Source organism: Mustela nigripes, chromosome 2 (assembly GCF_022355385.1).
Source record: "Mustela nigripes isolate SB6536 chromosome 2, MUSNIG.SB6536, whole genome shotgun sequence".
In the NCBI taxonomy this organism is placed as follows: Eukaryota; Metazoa; Chordata; class Mammalia; order Carnivora; family Mustelidae; genus Mustela; species Mustela nigripes.
The window spans coordinates 16,928,379-16,945,662 of record NC_081558.1 but is presented as its reverse complement, the minus strand read 5'-3'; the positions used below and the strand labels follow the sequence as shown (position 1 = coordinate 16,945,662).

General features: G+C 39.1%; 1 protein-coding gene across 1 annotated transcript in view; it reads left to right on the top strand.

Moving 5' to 3' along the window:
* SETD2 (SET domain containing 2, histone lysine methyltransferase) overlaps positions 1-17,284 on the top strand; it is a 91,258-nt gene that overhangs the window by 62,537 nt on the left and 11,437 nt on the right. Inside the window, exons 14-16 of the mRNA XM_059389591.1 lie at positions 6,537-6,671; positions 9,055-9,194; positions 11,857-11,968. Coding sequence (XP_059245574.1) covers positions 6,537-6,671; positions 9,055-9,194; positions 11,857-11,968 — 387 coding nt within the window. The remainder of the gene's footprint in view (positions 1-6,536; positions 6,672-9,054; positions 9,195-11,856; positions 11,969-17,284) is intronic.

Sequence of the window (17,284 nt, the reverse complement as noted above, 5' to 3'; positions counted from 1 at the left end):
TTAACCAGGGCTATAGTCATCTGAAGGTTAGGCAAAGGATGGAAGATTCACTTTGAAGCTCACTTACATGGTAGTTAACTCCGTTTTCTGTCTTCATATGGACCTTTTTATAGGGCTTCTTACAGTGTCCAGATGACTTCCCCTAAAGCAAGAGATGGAGAGAAGATTTTGGATACTTCTCTCCTTTTCGCTTATAGGCAGTAAATAATACACAGTTAATTCTTTTATATTGCTACAGTGGGAGAACCTTTGTCATGATAATTGAGTCAGGAGATGGCTTGTCCTTTTCTTCTGAGACCTGGTGTGTATATTTTTTTCTATCCCCTACATGTTTATCATCACAAATTTTGCCAGAGTGTCTGTGATGCACTGAGCCTGAGGATATCACTGTAGTAGGAAATAGTAATGTTAAATTTAAAAGCTGAGTGTACTGATTTTATATTTCAAAGTGTATTTTTGTGCCTTTTTTATTTTTTTAAAGATTTTATTTATTTATTTGACAGAGAGATCACAAGTAGGCAGAGAGGCAGGCGGGGGTGGGGGGTAGGGTGGGGGTGGGGAGCAGGCTCCCCACCAAGCAGAGAAGCCAATGCAGGGCTCAATCCCAGGACCCCAGACCATGGCCTGAGCCGAAGGCAGTGGCTTAACCCATTGAACCGCCCAGTTGTCCCTATTTTTGTACTTTTAAATCAAGTTTCTTTTCTGTAGAATATAGCAGTACATTTTAAGCTTAAAAAAAAAAAAACAGAAAAGAATGTATAAACCATCATCCTCACCACATTCCTACGTCTCTCACATCACTCCTTTAAGGTGAATTTTTGTGGATGGGGGAGATTCGCAGAGATAATTCCCGCACACATTACTTAGTACTAACCAATACTGTGATTTGTCACTATTTTTGTGATGAAGCTGCGTCAAAATTTAGTTTGTAAGGCCATGACAAGGTATCCAGTTTTAATTCCTAAAATTTTAAGTGTTAATTGTGTTCATTTTGAATGATCTCTTTATCCACATGCTTATATATTTCATGTGTTTGTAATTTTGAAGATTTGGAACTATCCCATTGTTTATACTTAACATGATTCTTAACCATTTTCCCAAATTACTCTGTATTTTTATATATGCGTATGTGAATATACATACACATATGCATTTTAATGGCTATATAACATCCCATTTGCTTATCAAATAATTTCTTACCCATTTTTCTGGGGATAGTCATTTAAAAGTTTTTCTTATAATTAGAAATAGCACTTCACTGAACATTCTTAGGTTTCTTTTGCTTTTTTCTTTCATGTTTGGCATACAATGAATATTGTAGTGCTAAATAAGGCTAATAAGAAAATGGGTGTTGGGGTGCCTGGCTGGTTCAGTTGGTGGAGCATATAACTCTTGATCTCCAGGTTGTGAGTTCAAGCCCCATGTTGGGTTTAGAGGTTACTTAAAAATAAAAATCTTTTTTTTCCTTTTTTTATTCTATTCATTTACTAGAGAGAGAGAGAGAGATGGGGGGGGGGGGGGGGAGTAGGGAGAGGAAGAAGCAGACTTCTTCTTCTCCCCTACCCCAGCTGGGATCATGACCTGAAGTGGAGGCAGACACTTAACCAACTGAGCCACCCAGGCACCCCTTATAAATAAAAATCTGAAAAGAAAAGAAAATGGGTATTATTGGCCATTAGGTATCAATTTTTTAACTATTGTCTTTCTTTTTTTATGTTTAATTTTGCCTCCTACAGAATGTTTTAAGTGTCTTAAACAAGTTTCTTAGATTCTGACTTCTGCTTTCTTACCATATTCTTTCTTGGACCAAGCCATTCATTTTGAGATTTTCCCTGAGAATGTGTATCAGATGTAAGAATTATGGTCTGCGGCTATCCCATTTCTATTCCTGAAGTATGTTCTTAACCTAGGTTTTAGAGCATAAACAACAGCAGTGGAGGATACTTACTAAAGACCCGCCAGGAGAGAGTTAACTGGTCATTTGGCCATTCTTATGAAATGGAGTCTGTTTTTTCCATCCCACTGAGCAGAAGGTTTAGGCATAGCCTTAGGACTCAAGCATTACAATTTTGCTTGCTTGCAGTTTTCCTTTCCTTTCTACCAAGGAGTCATGTGTTAGCTCCCTAATGTATTTTGTTTGTACTAGAGTGGTAGGTAAATGGAGTTGGATGGTCCAGACTGTTCTTTCTTTCTCTGTAAGATTAGTTATCAGAGATGATGCTGGGCTTTGGGTGATGAGAATCATAGAAATGTTGTCAGTGTGTGTTTGGAGTCCGTGTCCATCATTTCATGTATGTCGTGGAGACAGGTGCTTCATTTATATTCTTCAGTTTTACTTATCTATGAAATGAGCTGAATGCCTCATAGTGGTTGAGGTTTGCATGAGCTAATGGATACTGATAATGGTAGATTTAAAGCACGATGTACCTTGAAGGCTTAATTATAGTTATTGTTCAGTTACCTTAATAATACTGAGAGTATTGATGTTAGTGTGGTGTGAAAGCCTCCTAGTCAGGGTCATCTTCTAGTGTCTGGTCTAACGATCTGACCTCCAGGAAGAGGCCTTGAGGTTTGTGTTCGAGCATAGTATCGACCATGGGCTACTGAGAGAATGTGTTCCATTCTCTTTTGATGATAAATTATCATCCTTTAAATATATATTTGCTTTTTAGAAACAGGTGAAAGTGAGAGTTTGCAAGATACGATAACTTTGACAGTGGAGGTAGTAGGTGATATAACACAAGTTTCTGTGTGTGTACATTTGCAATATCTTTGACGTTTGGAGCAGATGTGTGATCAGAAGGTGACTTTCATTTTTTTTGCTGTAATTGCTTATTAAACATAAAAGCCCTATTTCCACAGAGACCACATGATTATAGTGGTTTTTGTGACATTACTAAGTGGCCTACTGAATCACATCTCAAAGAATGCGGTGCTAAGGACTATAATTTTTCACATTACAAAGTGAAGTGACTCATATAAAGTAATAGTGATTTTTTTCCCTCTCTAGAAGTAGGGGCAGAATAATCATATTTTCCCTTTTATAACATTTTAGACATTTTTAGATTTCTCTTGTAAATTCCATGGGAAGTCCATTTTAAAGATATTTGTAGACTGGATTGATGTTTGAGAAAATTAGCTTTTATGTAATTTCATGTCTCTTGAAGGAGAGAGCCAGTTTCCTACAGATTTCCCCCCAGCAGATAGAGAGACTTGATCGGCATATGCTGTTTGTGTCTCACAAGTGTGTACATCTTCCATATGAACCTCAGTGGGACTGCAAACCTGTTTTCCCTTTTTATTGCTGTTGTTAGTTTTGGCATTGACATGTATTTGTCCGTTGGTTAGGATAGTGTCTATAGAAGCCTGAAGGATGTTCATTTTCCTCTTTCTTTTTGACAGTCTGGGTTTTAAAGACTGTACCTCGGGCGCCTGGGTGGCTCAGTGGGTTAAGCCTCTGCCTTCGGCTCAGGTCATGATCTCAGGGTCCTGGGATCGAGGCCCGCATCGGGCTCTCTGCTCAGCGGGGAGCCTGCTTTCTCCTCTATGCCTGCCTCTGCCTCTCTGCATACTTGTGATCTCTCTCTCTCTCTGTTTCAAATAAATAAAAATAAAAAAAATCTTAAAAAAAAATAAAATAAAGACTGTACCTCTAAATGATTGTTGCTGTCTTGGGTGACTTTTTTTTTTAGTCTAGCAAGGCTGATATGGTTCAGATATTTTTGGCATTTCCTTTGGAAGTTATTTCCAGTATGTGTTCCATTCTCTCCTGATGATAAATTATCATCCTTTAAATATATATTTGCTTTTTAGAAACAGGTGAAATTTGTCTGGAGCCTCCTCTGGCAAATACAGAGAATGATTCAGCTCGATAAAGCCATTGCAGTTCAGAAGTTACCACACAGCCAGCATTTGGAGCGAGAGTCTTCATGCTAAAGAAACCATAGCTTTACCTCATTACTTTACATTAATCAGGTCCTTTCAAGTGTCTCCATTGATGAGCCTTACTTACTAACTCTGATCTTGTCAGACAGATTTTCCAGGAGCAAAGTTTCAGTGAAGGTCAAAGGAATTTTTAGCCTCCAAAATATTAGCATTTTTCTGTTGTAGATTCAGGTGCTTGACCTCCTGATCACTCTGGAGATAACATGTTTATCAGTTTACTGCCTTCTTCAGTCCCCCAGAAACTTTTTTTTAAAAGATTTATTTATTTATTTGAAAGAGACCAAGTGTGCGTACATGTGTGTGCGCGAGTGGGGCAAAGGGAGAGAAGCCTGAGCAGCCTCCCCGCTGAGTACAGAGCCCAGTGTGGGGCTTGGTCTTTACCACCTGTGAGATCATGACCTGAGTCAAACCCAAGAGTCAGACCCTTAACCTACTGACATACCCAGGCACACTCCCAGAAACTGTTTTTACTCAGAATCAGATTTCCCAGCACATATATATTAACCGCCTACATGCGCAGTAACTTCCCTCTTGTATCCACTCTTCAAGATTCTTCCTGCTGGCCATCAGGGCTCTTGGAAGTTCACTTTTCGGGTAAAGTGGTGATCATAGACTAGAACCCAGCTAGATATGTTTTGTTTAAGAGTATACTTTTAAATTTCTTGAATAGTATTTGATCTTCTTTTTTGCTGATCATAGTTTTGTACTAAACTCTTGATTCAGTATTGTCTGGGTATGCAGCAGCGTTAAAAAGTCCTTTTGGTTTAACCAGATTTCGTGACCAGAATTAGGTTGGGAGATAATACTTGTTTCTACAAAATCTTTGATGTTGTGCAGGTTTCCCATCTTGTATCCAAATACTTAGAGATGAAAGCATTTCTATTTTGTGATATTATTTGGATAATAATTCTGCCTTGACAATTAACATTGAGTCTGGTTTCTCTCTGTAGATTAAGCTATTCCAGAATATTGAATCAAGTACTGTTGACCTTTGAACAATTCAGGGGTTAGGGGCACCAACTCCCCCCAAACAAAAATCTGCATATGATGTTTAACTCCCCCAAAACTTAACTACTGTTGACTGAAAGCCTTAATGGCAAATGATCAGTTAACACATATTTTGTATGTTATATGCATTATGTTCTGTATTCTTAAAGTAAGCTAGAGAAAAAAAAATGAAAAAATCATAAGGAAAATGCATTTACAATACTATACTGTGGAAAATCCATCTTATAAGTGGCAGTTTAAATCCGTGTTGTTCAAGGGTCAACTGTGTCGTACTCCTCTTCTCTTTTTCTTGGTGCCCTCTCAGTACTTACTCATCCAGAAATCTTTTAGTTCCACTGGCCTCTTCAGACTCCTCGGTTCTTTACTGGTATCACTTGGAATGGTTATATTTTATATTTTGGGTGTTTGGTAATATATGCCTCTGAAATCATTTTATGTGGTATAATCTCAGTCTGTAGGATCAAAATCTGTCCTTAAGTACAGGATACCTATTCATTTCCTTGGTATTCATCACCTGATGAATACCAGAGCTGTTTTTCGGGATATGTTCGTCACCTCTTCTTTAAGCAGTTTTTCTGTTGATGAGAGCTAATTCCAGACTAGGTGTAAGTTACAGCTGTGACACTTTCTTAGGTTGCTTCCATGTGGGACACACCCACCTCTGATGGTGATCAGGACTTAATGAGACCATGTATGTGAAAGGGTTCTTTCTAAGCTTCATAAAGCACGGTATGTACCTGTATGTGGTAAGAATTTTGGATCAAATGAATTCTGCTGTCTTCCTTGGAAGGAGTTGTATTATTGAAGACTACAGAAAGCTAAAAAAACAAGTTTAAAATTTGATCACCATCTTACTTCCTCTGCTACCTCACTCTCTGACATTTTCTGGTCAGAACACCTGGTAGGTTTTTGTTGTTGTTGTTGTTGTTGTTGTTTTTAAAGATTGTATTTACTTATTTGACAGAGATCACAAGTAGGCAGAGAGGCAGGCAGAGAGAGATAGGGGGAAGTAGGCTTCCTGCTGAGTGGAGAGCAGTTGCGGGGCTCAATCCCAGGACTCTGAGATCATGACCTGAGCCAAAGGCAGAGGCTTAACCCACTGAGACACCCAAGTGCCCAGAATACCTGGTAGTTTTTAGGAGTTGGTGGTATAAAGGTTCTCTGCAAAGAGTCCTGGGGAGCAATCTCTTGGATATCATAAGTGCCACACACCATTGGTACTGCGGCTTGGGACAGCTCTTAGGAGCACCACCCACAGCCTGCCCAAGCATTTGGGGGTTTTTTTGGTGAGTTTGTTTGTTTGTTTGTTTCTTCCTTCCTCCCTCCCTCCCTCCCTCTCTTTCTTTCTTTCTTTCTTTTTTTAATGATAAAATCAAGGTAAGTAAATTACTAGGGAATTGTTTAAAAAAAGATCTTATGTGTTTGTAACAGAAGACTTTTACACATTTGTATCCAAATATTCTTTACTAAAAGTTTTAAAAAACTAATGGATTCCAATAAGGTGATGCCAGCTTCAAAGTTAATTACTGCTGTATTAGAGCTAGAAAAGTCTAAATTTTTGATTTCTTCATTTTATCTTTTAGAATTACACCCAGCCAAGTCTTCAGTATATCCAGGGACAGCAGATTTTCACAGCTCACCCACAAGGGGTGGTGGTCCAGCCAGCCGCGGCCGTGACGACAATAGTTGCACCAGGGCAACCTCAGCCCTTACAGCCAGTAAGAGAAATATTTCAGTTGATAAAATGCTCATTGGCTGCATATCTCATCTTTAGAAGGTTTACTTTTTTGTTTGGTTTGGTTTTCCACTCTGTTTTTTGTTTTTAACTTTTGTAGTCCCCAGTTTCGTGTAAGTGCTTATGTCCCAGAGGAAGCATTACTCAACCATTTTTTTAAAAATTCTGTGAAATTTACAGCGATGTTGATAGATACATATTTTGCTCCTGCTATCCATTTTATTTGTAATTTTAACTGACTTGTATTTTTATACTTTGGTAGGAATTCTAATGTAACAGTTTTCTCAAGTCGCTATTTTTATTTTATGGAGCCCTAGAATATGATACTACACTAGACACTGTGGCCTGGGGTATAGAAACAAGTGATATACTTCACTGTACACGTTGTACAGTATGGCATTCTTCCACATACAGGGAAATCTTGAAGTGGGAACTAGGAGGCTGGCATTGGAAGCAGTTGAGCAGCCTAACAGAGTAACTTACCCATTAGCACTTTGGAATTCTGACAGTTCAGAGAAGGCTCCTGCAGCGATCCCATGATGGTGGCTTTTGGCGGGTAGGACAGTGAGTGGAGATGGAGTGTAAAGACCGCGTTTGAGACAGTTAGGGGCTGAGACCGTTTGCACTTCCAGTAGATGTTGGAATATTTGAGGGCTTGCTGTGAGTTGGGCCCTTCTAGGAACTCTGAATACAAACCTAAGCTTCCATTCCTGTTCTCAGAAGCTCACATTCCACTTAGAGAGTTGAAGATCACAATGAATAATCCTAAAAGTAGAGGTTAGTATCACAAAAAAGTACAATTAGTATCACAAAAAAAGTACAGCTAGTTTGAGGAGGGAAAGAACCATTCCCAAGTGTGGGAAGGATTAGTAATTTGGTTAAGTTCTGAATGATTTGAAGTGTTTTTTTTTTGTTTTGTTTTTTATTTTTGAATTTGAAGTATTCTTTTTTCCCTCCCGCAAAGATTTTATTTATTTATTTGACAGAGAGATAGCGAGAGAGGGAACACAAGCAGGGGGAGTGGGAGAGGGCGAAGTAGGCTCCTTACTGACACAGTAAGTACTGACACAGGCTTCCCTGACACAGGGCTCAATCCCAGGACCCTGGGATCATGACCTGAGCCAAAGGCAGACACTTAATAACTGAGCCACCCAGGTGCCCCTGGATTTGAAGTATTCTTAAGTGACACAGAAGCTTAGGGAAAATAGGTCACTTTATAGGCTAGAGAACTACAGGAATGAAGCGGAACTGAAGTAGGACACGAAAAACAGCAGCTACGTGAAGTAGGGATTAGTGGTATACACAAAGCAGTGATGCTTCAAGACTTGTGTTTGCTTAAAAGTGATCTTTTAAAAAAGAAAAAAGTGGTTGCATTTTACCTGAGCCTGGGATCTTGGGTTCCTCTTTGATTGCTCAAGCAAAGGTAAAGCTGGAAAAATGATTCTATGTTAACTGGTTTACATAAAATGGACAGTTTAGGGCATATATACTTATAGCAGTTTATTACGAGTCTTCCAGAGCTACTGTAACAAAATGCCACAAACTGAGTGACTTAAACAACAGAAATTGATTTTCTTACTGTTCTAGAGGCTGGAAGTCTGTAAGATCAGTTGTCAACAGGCTTCGTGTCTCCTGAGGCCTCTCCTTGGCTTATAAATGGTTGTCTTCTCATTGTATCTTCACATGGCCTTTTCTTGGCCCACATTCCCTGATGTCCCTTCCTCTTATGTGTGTACCAGTCCTGTTGGATTATGGCACTACCCTTATGACCTCATTTAACTTTAATTCCCTCTTTAAAGGCACTTTCTCCAAATAGTCACATTGGGAGTTAGGTCTCCAACGTATGAATTTGGGGGAAACAGTTCAGTCCCTAGCAGTGATTCTGAAGTTGTTATGTTTTTCAAATGTGACATTAAATTTTTTGATATAAATATGAAGTTTTGAACATACAGAAAAATAGATAATGGATAAATGTTAACATTCTGTCATACTTGCTTTTCAGGTTTTTGTCTTAAAAAAAAGAGAGAGTGAGCTCTATATAATTAGTATCCTGAAGTTGGTATATGTCATTTAGCATTGGTTTTGTCAAGGTTGAAAGATACTGCTCTAGATAATGAGCTGCTGAATATTTTTAAAGGTGATCTGTTGGATGGTGAACTTGGAGCCAACTGTCAGTTTTCTGATAGATCCTTAAAGCTATTCATAGAGCCATCTCTGATCATTTCCCAGATTGGACTTTTGTTTTATTCTTTCTCAAAAAGAGGTGGAGGATATATGTTTTTACATATTAAGTAGGCTACGTTGTCCTTTTCGGCTAGATTAGAAGAGATGTCACTGATCAAGAATTTGTGTGTGTTTCTTTTTAGCCTGAAATGGTGGTGACAAATAACCTTCTGGATCTGCCACCCCCCTCTCCTCCCAAACCCAAAACCATCGTCTTACCTCCCAACTGGAAGACAGCCCGAGATCCAGAAGGGAAGATTTATTACTACCATGTGATCACAAGGTAAGAAGGGCTGTGTGGGCATCCCAGGTCAGCTTTCAGTTGGTGGAAGAAGCTGCCGTCAGAAGAGGAGATTGATGGGTATGGGCTTGATGTCATTGTCTGTTGTTCATTGTGCTTGAGGGCGGCCAGATTTCTAGAATCACGTCTTAAATGTTATGTCAGACCATAGACTTTGGTACTTTTTAGAGATATATTTTGGTATATTTTTAATCTGCAAGACTCTTGGAGAAAACTGGAGTTTAAAAAGATAATGATGGGGCACCTGGGTGGCTCAGGCATTAAGCGTCTGCTCTGGGCTCAGGTCATGATCCCAGGGTCCTGGGATTGAGCCCCACATCGTGCTCCCTGCTCAGTGGGAAGCCTGCTTCTCCCTCTCCCACTCCTCCTACTTGTGTTCCCTCTTTCATTGTGTTTCTCTCTGTCAACAAAAAAAAAAAAAAAAAAAAAGAACTTAAAAAAAGATAATGACTTCATCTAATATTGTGTAGGTATGAGGGGTCATAAGCAAACCTTTTCTCTAAGAGCCCAGATATAATGAATATTTTAGGCTTTGCCAGCCAGCCAGTCTCTGTCACAACTACTCAACTCTCATTGTTGTGCAGACGGCCCATAAGCCATATATAAATGAATGGTCACTTCTGTGTCCAATAAGACTTGATTTACAAAATAGGCAGGAGGCCAGATTTGGTTTATGAGCCATAGTTTGATGATCCCTGCTATATGCAAAAAGCCCAATTTATCTTTTACCTAGAAGTTTAAAAAAATACATCTTTTAGACAGATAGTTTTATGTGAATGTCTGTGCTCTCTCTCTCTCTCTCTCTTTCTGTGTGTGTGTGTGTGTGTGTGTGTGTGTGTGTGTGTTTACTCACTGGTATATAATTTTATGTGAGTTGTTGGGGTACATGTTTTATAATCTTCTTACCAATCTGTAGAGGACTTTGTCGGTTACAGATAGATAGAACTACATTTTCGGTGCATGCTTATACTTTGTTTCAGGGGTCAGCAAACTATGCCCACAGGCCACTTGAATTTGCAAATGAAGTTTTTGGGGGGAATAAACCCACCCCCATTTATTTAGGAGTTATTTATGGCTGCTTTCACACTATAATGGCAGAGTAGAGTAGTTGTGACAGAGACCATATGGCCTGCAAAGTCAGAGATGATTTACTCTCTGATCATTTATAGAAAAAAAGTTTGCCAACTCCTACTCTCTTGTATGGCTGTACGAAATTTTACTTAACCCACCATCATTGCTGGATTTTCACTGTTTTATATATAACTCCAACCCTGGATATCCTTAAAGACACTAATCTTACTGTGCTGTTGGTTAAAAGAAATCAACATTTTAAATTGATAATTATTGTCAGCTTACCATTAAAAAGAATTGTACCACTGTAGACTCCCACAAAAAGTATACAGTATTGTCTTTGTCTTAATGTAATTTCTTCTACTCTTGTAAATCTAATAGGCGAGGGAGCTTATATTCATTTCTGATTCTTTTATTGTTGAAATGGACTATCTAAAGTAAATTATTGGCCACTTGTATCTTGCGAATTACTTGTTTGGGAGCATCTCCCTGTTCTCTGTCATTATTGTTAGGTCTTTTTATCAAGAGTATTGCAGATGTCTTTGTTTATAATGCCTTATGAGTTTAAAAATTTCATACAGATAGTTTCCTTTATGCTTTATCAAGCGCGTGTGATGTTGCTGACTAAAGATAGAGTGGTTGGAGAGCACAGGAAGACTGCAATGGCATGACTGGCCTGTCAGATAGGCTGCTAGTTCTCTGAGGCTTTGGACGTTTTAAGTGATTTTCCCTATAGCATCCCTGTGGCAGCTGACTTCAGACTCCTGAACATGAATTCTCTTCCAGTTGTTAACTCACAAATCTAGCTTAAAAAAAAAAAAAAATCTATGCTTGCTTATTTTCAAAGCAACTAATAAACGTGCAGTGAGCTAACGGGGTAGAGCCCTTCTTGCAGTCATTTGAGAATATTTTGAGCCAAGGGCACAAGTTTTGATTTTTTTTTCAAGATTTTATTTATTTAATTGACAGAGCGAGAGAGGGAATATAAGCAGGGGAGTGGGAGAGGGAAAGGAGGCTTCCCACCAAACAGGGAGCCCAGCGTGGGGCTCAGTCCCAGGACCTTGGGATCATGCCTTAAGCCTAAGGCAGATGCTTAACGACTGAGCCACCCAGGCACCCCAGGGCACAAGGTTTTAACCTCAAGTCTTTTTTTTTTTTTTTTTTTTTTTTTTTGCTCCAAGCACATGCTAGGTATAGTCACTATTGATCTCACCTGCAGAGGGGAGGCAGAGGCAAGCACTGACTCCATGTACTTTTTAGGTTTTGCCGAATCCTCTTTCCAGAACATTAGAGCCAGGTGAGAAATAGGATGTTTGGTATTACTGCTGTCTTTGACACCCAGTAAACACTGCCACCTCGTTGGCTAGAGAAATACAGTGGGCTAAACACTGTATGTCTCTGGGATAGAATCATGCTGCTGGAGAGGTAACAAAAGAATGTCTCTATCTTACGAAGCTGACTTATTCTGCCTCATTATATATGTTGTGTTTTATGTGTATATGAGCAGAGATACCTGTGCCAGAGTTCTCTGCTTTCTGGCCATAACAGCATGGCTGCTCTTACCTTCTTCTAGGCAGACTCAGTGGGATCCTCCTACTTGGGAAAGCCCAGGAGATGATGCCAGCCTTGAGCATGAAGCTGAGATGGACCTGGGAACCCCAACATATGATGAAAACCCCATGAAGGTGAGTGTGGCTTACACGTGTTTTCTGATCATTGGGAGTCTGTATCCTGTCGTTTTGCAGGGCCAGTAGCCATGTGGTCTTGTGATTCTATTTTCCTCATTGTTCTGGAGAATTAACACATGTAATAAATGCTGGAGAGGACTAAGTCATCCAGACTGTACAGAAGTATGGTATGTAGAGCAAAAAATAAAAGCCCTCATTTCTTTTCAGTTGCTCTCTTGCTTCCCTCTGTGGAGATAGATACTGTTAAGTAGTGCAGGAATTCTCAACTGAGAGCAGTTTTGCTCACCAGAGGACATTTGATAATAATATTTAGAGACATTTTTGTTTGTTACAGCTGTGGGGATGCTACTGGCTTCTAGTGGGTAGAGGCCAGGGAAGTCATAAAATATCTTACAGTGCTTAGGACAGTTTTCCGCAACAAAGAACTGGCCCACAATGTCAGTAGTGCCAGGTTATGAAACCTTTCCTTGGCATATATTCTTCTAGACCTTTCTGGAAAGCACACACAGGTATCTCTCCCCTTCCTTCCTTCCTTCTATTTTAAACACATAGATACAATCATGGTATTTGTACTCCATCATAACCTCCTTTAACCTCCTTTAGCTCTTTGGGCACTTGACTGGCTCAGTCAGTGGAGGATGTGACGCTTGATCTTGGGATTGTGAATTTGAGCCCCATATTGGGTATGGAGATTACTTAAAAATAAAATCTTAAAAATACCTATCTATCTATCTTAGCTCTTGTAGATATGCTGCATTCTTTTTGATGCTCTGTGTTTCTTTCTAAATGTGTTTTAGCTCATTAACTAAAATCTTACATAGATGGTGTGGTTCAGTGTCCTGCCATTTTTGGATTGATGGGTCTCGAAAAAGGTTAACTGTTTACATAAAACCTCACCAAAGGAATATGCTACATGCCCCCCACCCCCACTTTTTTTTTTTTTTTTTTAAGAGTTGGAACAGAATATTTTACTACGGAGATACTATTTTTAGAACAAAGAAGGCAAAAAGCTTATTCCTCATCTCTCTCTCTGACAATACAGTAAATACAATTAGAGATTAAGTAAATTAAATACTCAGTGACTGACTTACAACCATTTTTTTCCCATTTGTAACAGGACTCACTGTCTCCTAGGGTGAGGTGTCCGAAATCAAAGACCATATTTCTGTGTCCTAAGATGTGAAAGTACCTTTTTTTTTTTTTTTTTTTTTTTTTTTTTTTTTAAAAGGAAGGGTTTGGTGTAAGGGTGGAGAATGAAAAAAAAAACCTTTTTTTTTTTTTTCTTAAGATGTGAAAGTTTTTTTTTTTTTTTTTTTTTTTTTTTTTTTTGGACAGAAAGGAAGGAGCTGGAGTGAGAGAGTAAAATGGAAACAACATACCTTCTTTCACATTTTATTCAGTTTGGGAGAAATGTTTTTCTTTCTTCATATATTTGCATTTGCCCAAAAAAGTATGCACTTAAGTTAAATCCATGTGGAGCTTACTAAATTTCAAAAGAATCATTTGAGTTACTTAACCTCATCACTGTAGCTATGGTATTGTCGCATTTTCTTGACTCATTTAGGAATATGCACAGGATTGTTGGGCAGCTGCCATTGAAAGTATCCAGAAGCTTACTAACAAGAAACCACAGTAGCTCCCTCTTTCCAGACTTCTGTAGCTCTGTTAGTTATATCTTTTGAAAAATAAACAGAAGGTTTGAGAAGAGATCACTGGTGCAGAAATACAGCTGAGCTTTGAGACCAAGTTTATGAAACATATCAAGAGACATTACCTTTTGCACCTTGACTATTAATCATGATTCAGTCTTTTGGTCTGTAGAATACTATTTGATTGTAGGAGATACATAATGCAAAAGCTCACTATATACGTATTACTCAAAGTGACTGTATTTATCAGGTTGTATCTGGTAACATACAGAGAAAGTAAGTAACCTGTTCCAGTCAAGGCTGTGGGTTCTTAACTCCTGCCCTAGATTAGTTTCACTAGATACATACACTGAATTCCCGAAAAGTACTCTAAATTCGTGTGATATTCACAGCGACAACTGTGGAAAAATATGTGGCTGTATAATTAGGTTTTAGTGGAAAACAGTTCTAATCTATAAACATACTGGAGCATCAGCTCAAAGTTAGGATTAGAATTAATACTGTTCTTAATAGATGGCAGAGTAACACATGTTCGTTTGGTTGACCAGATTTGAAAGTTGGGAGAGAATAGTCCACAGGTGGACCATGTAGGGATGCATGTATCCCTTTCATGAATTATAAATATGAAGCTCATACTGCATGCTTATGTTGTGAAGCCTGTGTGAAATTTGAAGGGCCAGACCTCAGCCAGGAAATTGGTCAGAGTATGGTGGATGTAACTTGACTATGATTAAGGACTTCAGAAGGAAGAAAATAGCTTTCTATGGGGTTTAAGCCACCAACTAAAAATTGTAATTTTTGTTTTAATTGTGCAGTGAGATAATGAGATGACCCCCAAGATGAAATTGCACTTAGGAATGACCAAAATGGTGGAATTTCTCCTATCTAATAATGGAAGAGCTTTCCTTTGTGATTTTCTAAAATGTCAGCAATAAGGGGTGCCTGGGTGGCTCAGTTGGTTGAGTGTCTGGCTCTTGATTTCATCTAGGTCATGATCTCAGGGTTGTGAGATCAAGCCCTGCATAAGCACTGGGGAGGGAGCCTGCTTAAGATTCTCTCTCTCCTTCTCCCCACTATAAATAAATAAACAAATAAATAAAATATCAGAGATGAGAGGGAAGATTTTGTTTTTAAATAATGGTACCCCACCACTCATTAGCTTAAATTTAAATTAGTGGTCTAATGTAAGAGACTGCAAAGAACTCTATGTATTTTTAATACTTTTTTTGAAGCCGGGTAATAGGCTTCTGAAAGAATAATCTATTTTAACTATATACTGTTACTTTGTTTATTATTATTTTTATTATTATATTTTGGTTTATTATATTTGGTTTATTATTTTTGTTACTTTGTTTAATATGTGAGCATGTATTTTATCCCTCAAAGTGTGCCTCATTTGTTATAGAAGGACAGACCAGGAAAGTTAAGAAATCAGCACACTTGCATTTATAGCAGAGAGGTGTTTGACTGAAGGACTGAAATGTATACTTGTAAGAGTACTAGAGTTTTTTCCAATTCACATAGTGTAGCCTTTCTCTAGCATTTCTTAAAGGCTAGTCTCCTGACATTTGTTTCAATTATATCATTAAATTATTTCAGGAATGTTAAGCAACAGACAACAAGAAGCCCATTCAGGAGTCTGTAAAAGCAAATATAAGTCCAGCATTTAACTCACAAATAACTGCTGTATCGCCGTGCCCCCTGTGTGTCAGGATAAGGGGATGATGTATGTGTAAAGATGAGGAGTGAGAAATTAGAAAGAGAAAACATTCCTCCTACCTCTTAATTGCCTGAGAGGGGTTACAAATGAGACTTCTTTTTTTTTTTTTTTTTTTTTTTAAAGATTACAACTGGGGCCACGGCAGGCAAAGGAAGAAGCAGACTCTCCACAGAGCAGGGAGTGCGAGACTCAAACCCAGGACCCTGGGATCATGACCTGAACCAAAGGCAGACACTTAACCGACTTAGCCACTGGTGTCCCCAAAGTGAGACCTCTAATAGAGATACAAAGATACCTCCTTTCAGAGAAAATAGGAGAGAAACTGATCCATTCTTCTTCTTTGCCTTAGTGCAAATACATACATAACTCACTCTCTGGGAATTCAGATCATAGTGAGAGTGCACAAAGTAATTAGGCTGCCAAATACAGTTGTTTGTTTTTTTTTTTTAAGATTTTATTCATTTATTTGACAGATGGAGATCACAAGTAGGCAGAGAGGCAGGCAGACAGAGAGGAGGAAGCAGGCTCCCCGCTGAGCAGAGAGCCCGATGCGGGGCTTGATCCCAGGATCCTGGGATCATGACCTGAGCCGAAGGCAGAGGCTCAACCCACCGAGCCACCCAGGTGCCCCCCAAATACAGTTCTTATTGTGAACAGATAATGATAGGTTAGAGATGTTTTCTCTCCCACATGGAATCAGAGTCAGACCAAAACAGGACTTTTATAATAGAACTTCAGTTTCTTGAGTGCGTTTGCCTGTTCGTGAAATAGGTGTACCATTTCTACCTGAGCAGAAGGTAAAAACCAATTTGAGGTTTTACACCTAATGTTAGATTTTACGTAAATGGCATATTTGGTAATCAGCTCAAAACACTTTAGCCATGTAATTCAGAAGAAAGGAAAACAAACTGTCTTTCTATGGCCATTTGCTTTTGTCTAAAATTTTTCTCCCTATTCTTGCATATAAAATATTTTGTTGTTTGCAGCATATTTTTTTTTATAAGATTTTATTTATTTATTTGACAGAGATCACAAGTAGGCAGTGAGGTAGGTAGAGAGAGAGAAGGGGGAAGCAGGCTCCCGCTAAGCAGAGAGTCATGGGTAATGAAGAGGTATGTTATAAAACCATTCATAAGAGTTTGAGTTGCTCTGCTTTGGTGCTTACAAATCCCTCTATCTGTAGCGCCGTTCTGAATTTTTAGAGCCCGATGTGGGGCTCCATCCCAGGACCCTGAGATCATGACCCAAGCTGAAGGCAGAGGCTTTAACCTGCTGAGCCACCCAGGCTCCCCTGCAGCATCTTTAATATTGCACCTTTATATTTGCAAATGCTCTTTCAGTTGTAAATAACAAAAATGCAGCTCACGCCAGCATAAACATAAAGAGACATACTGGTCTGTATAACTTCGGAGTCGAAGATTATTGCAGTCTTTGATTCTGCTTCTGTCTTGTGTGTAAACACAGCAAGTGTCAAGTGTGGAAATTCTTTTAAGGAGAACAGCTCATAGTAGTTAGGAGTCCTGTGTAAAGTGCTGTGTGCTGTGGTTGAGGGTGAGGGATGATGGTGGTATGCCCTGAGCCCCCACCACTCAGATAGCTCGCCTGCTCATGGGGTGATCCCTGCGATTCCTGTGTTAGCTGTCCTTGATTTTCAGTTAGTGATTCACATAAAGAATCAGTAAGATCAATTTCTGGATAGCCAGGAGCTGAACCTTCAGCTCTTATGAAATTAGAGTTTAGAGATCTTTGAGTATGCATAATTCTTTTGGCGTTGTTTTGGTTCACTACCTAGAGGGTAGAAGAGAATACTTGTGAAATCCACTCAGGTGCTGTGGACTGTGGAAGCTGGGAGAAGTCTGCCCATCACCTGCCGCAGAAGGCTGCCCCCTCCATATGGGAAATCTTTGAGTGGGCAGTGATGTGGTGAGATGCCTGACTTCAGGA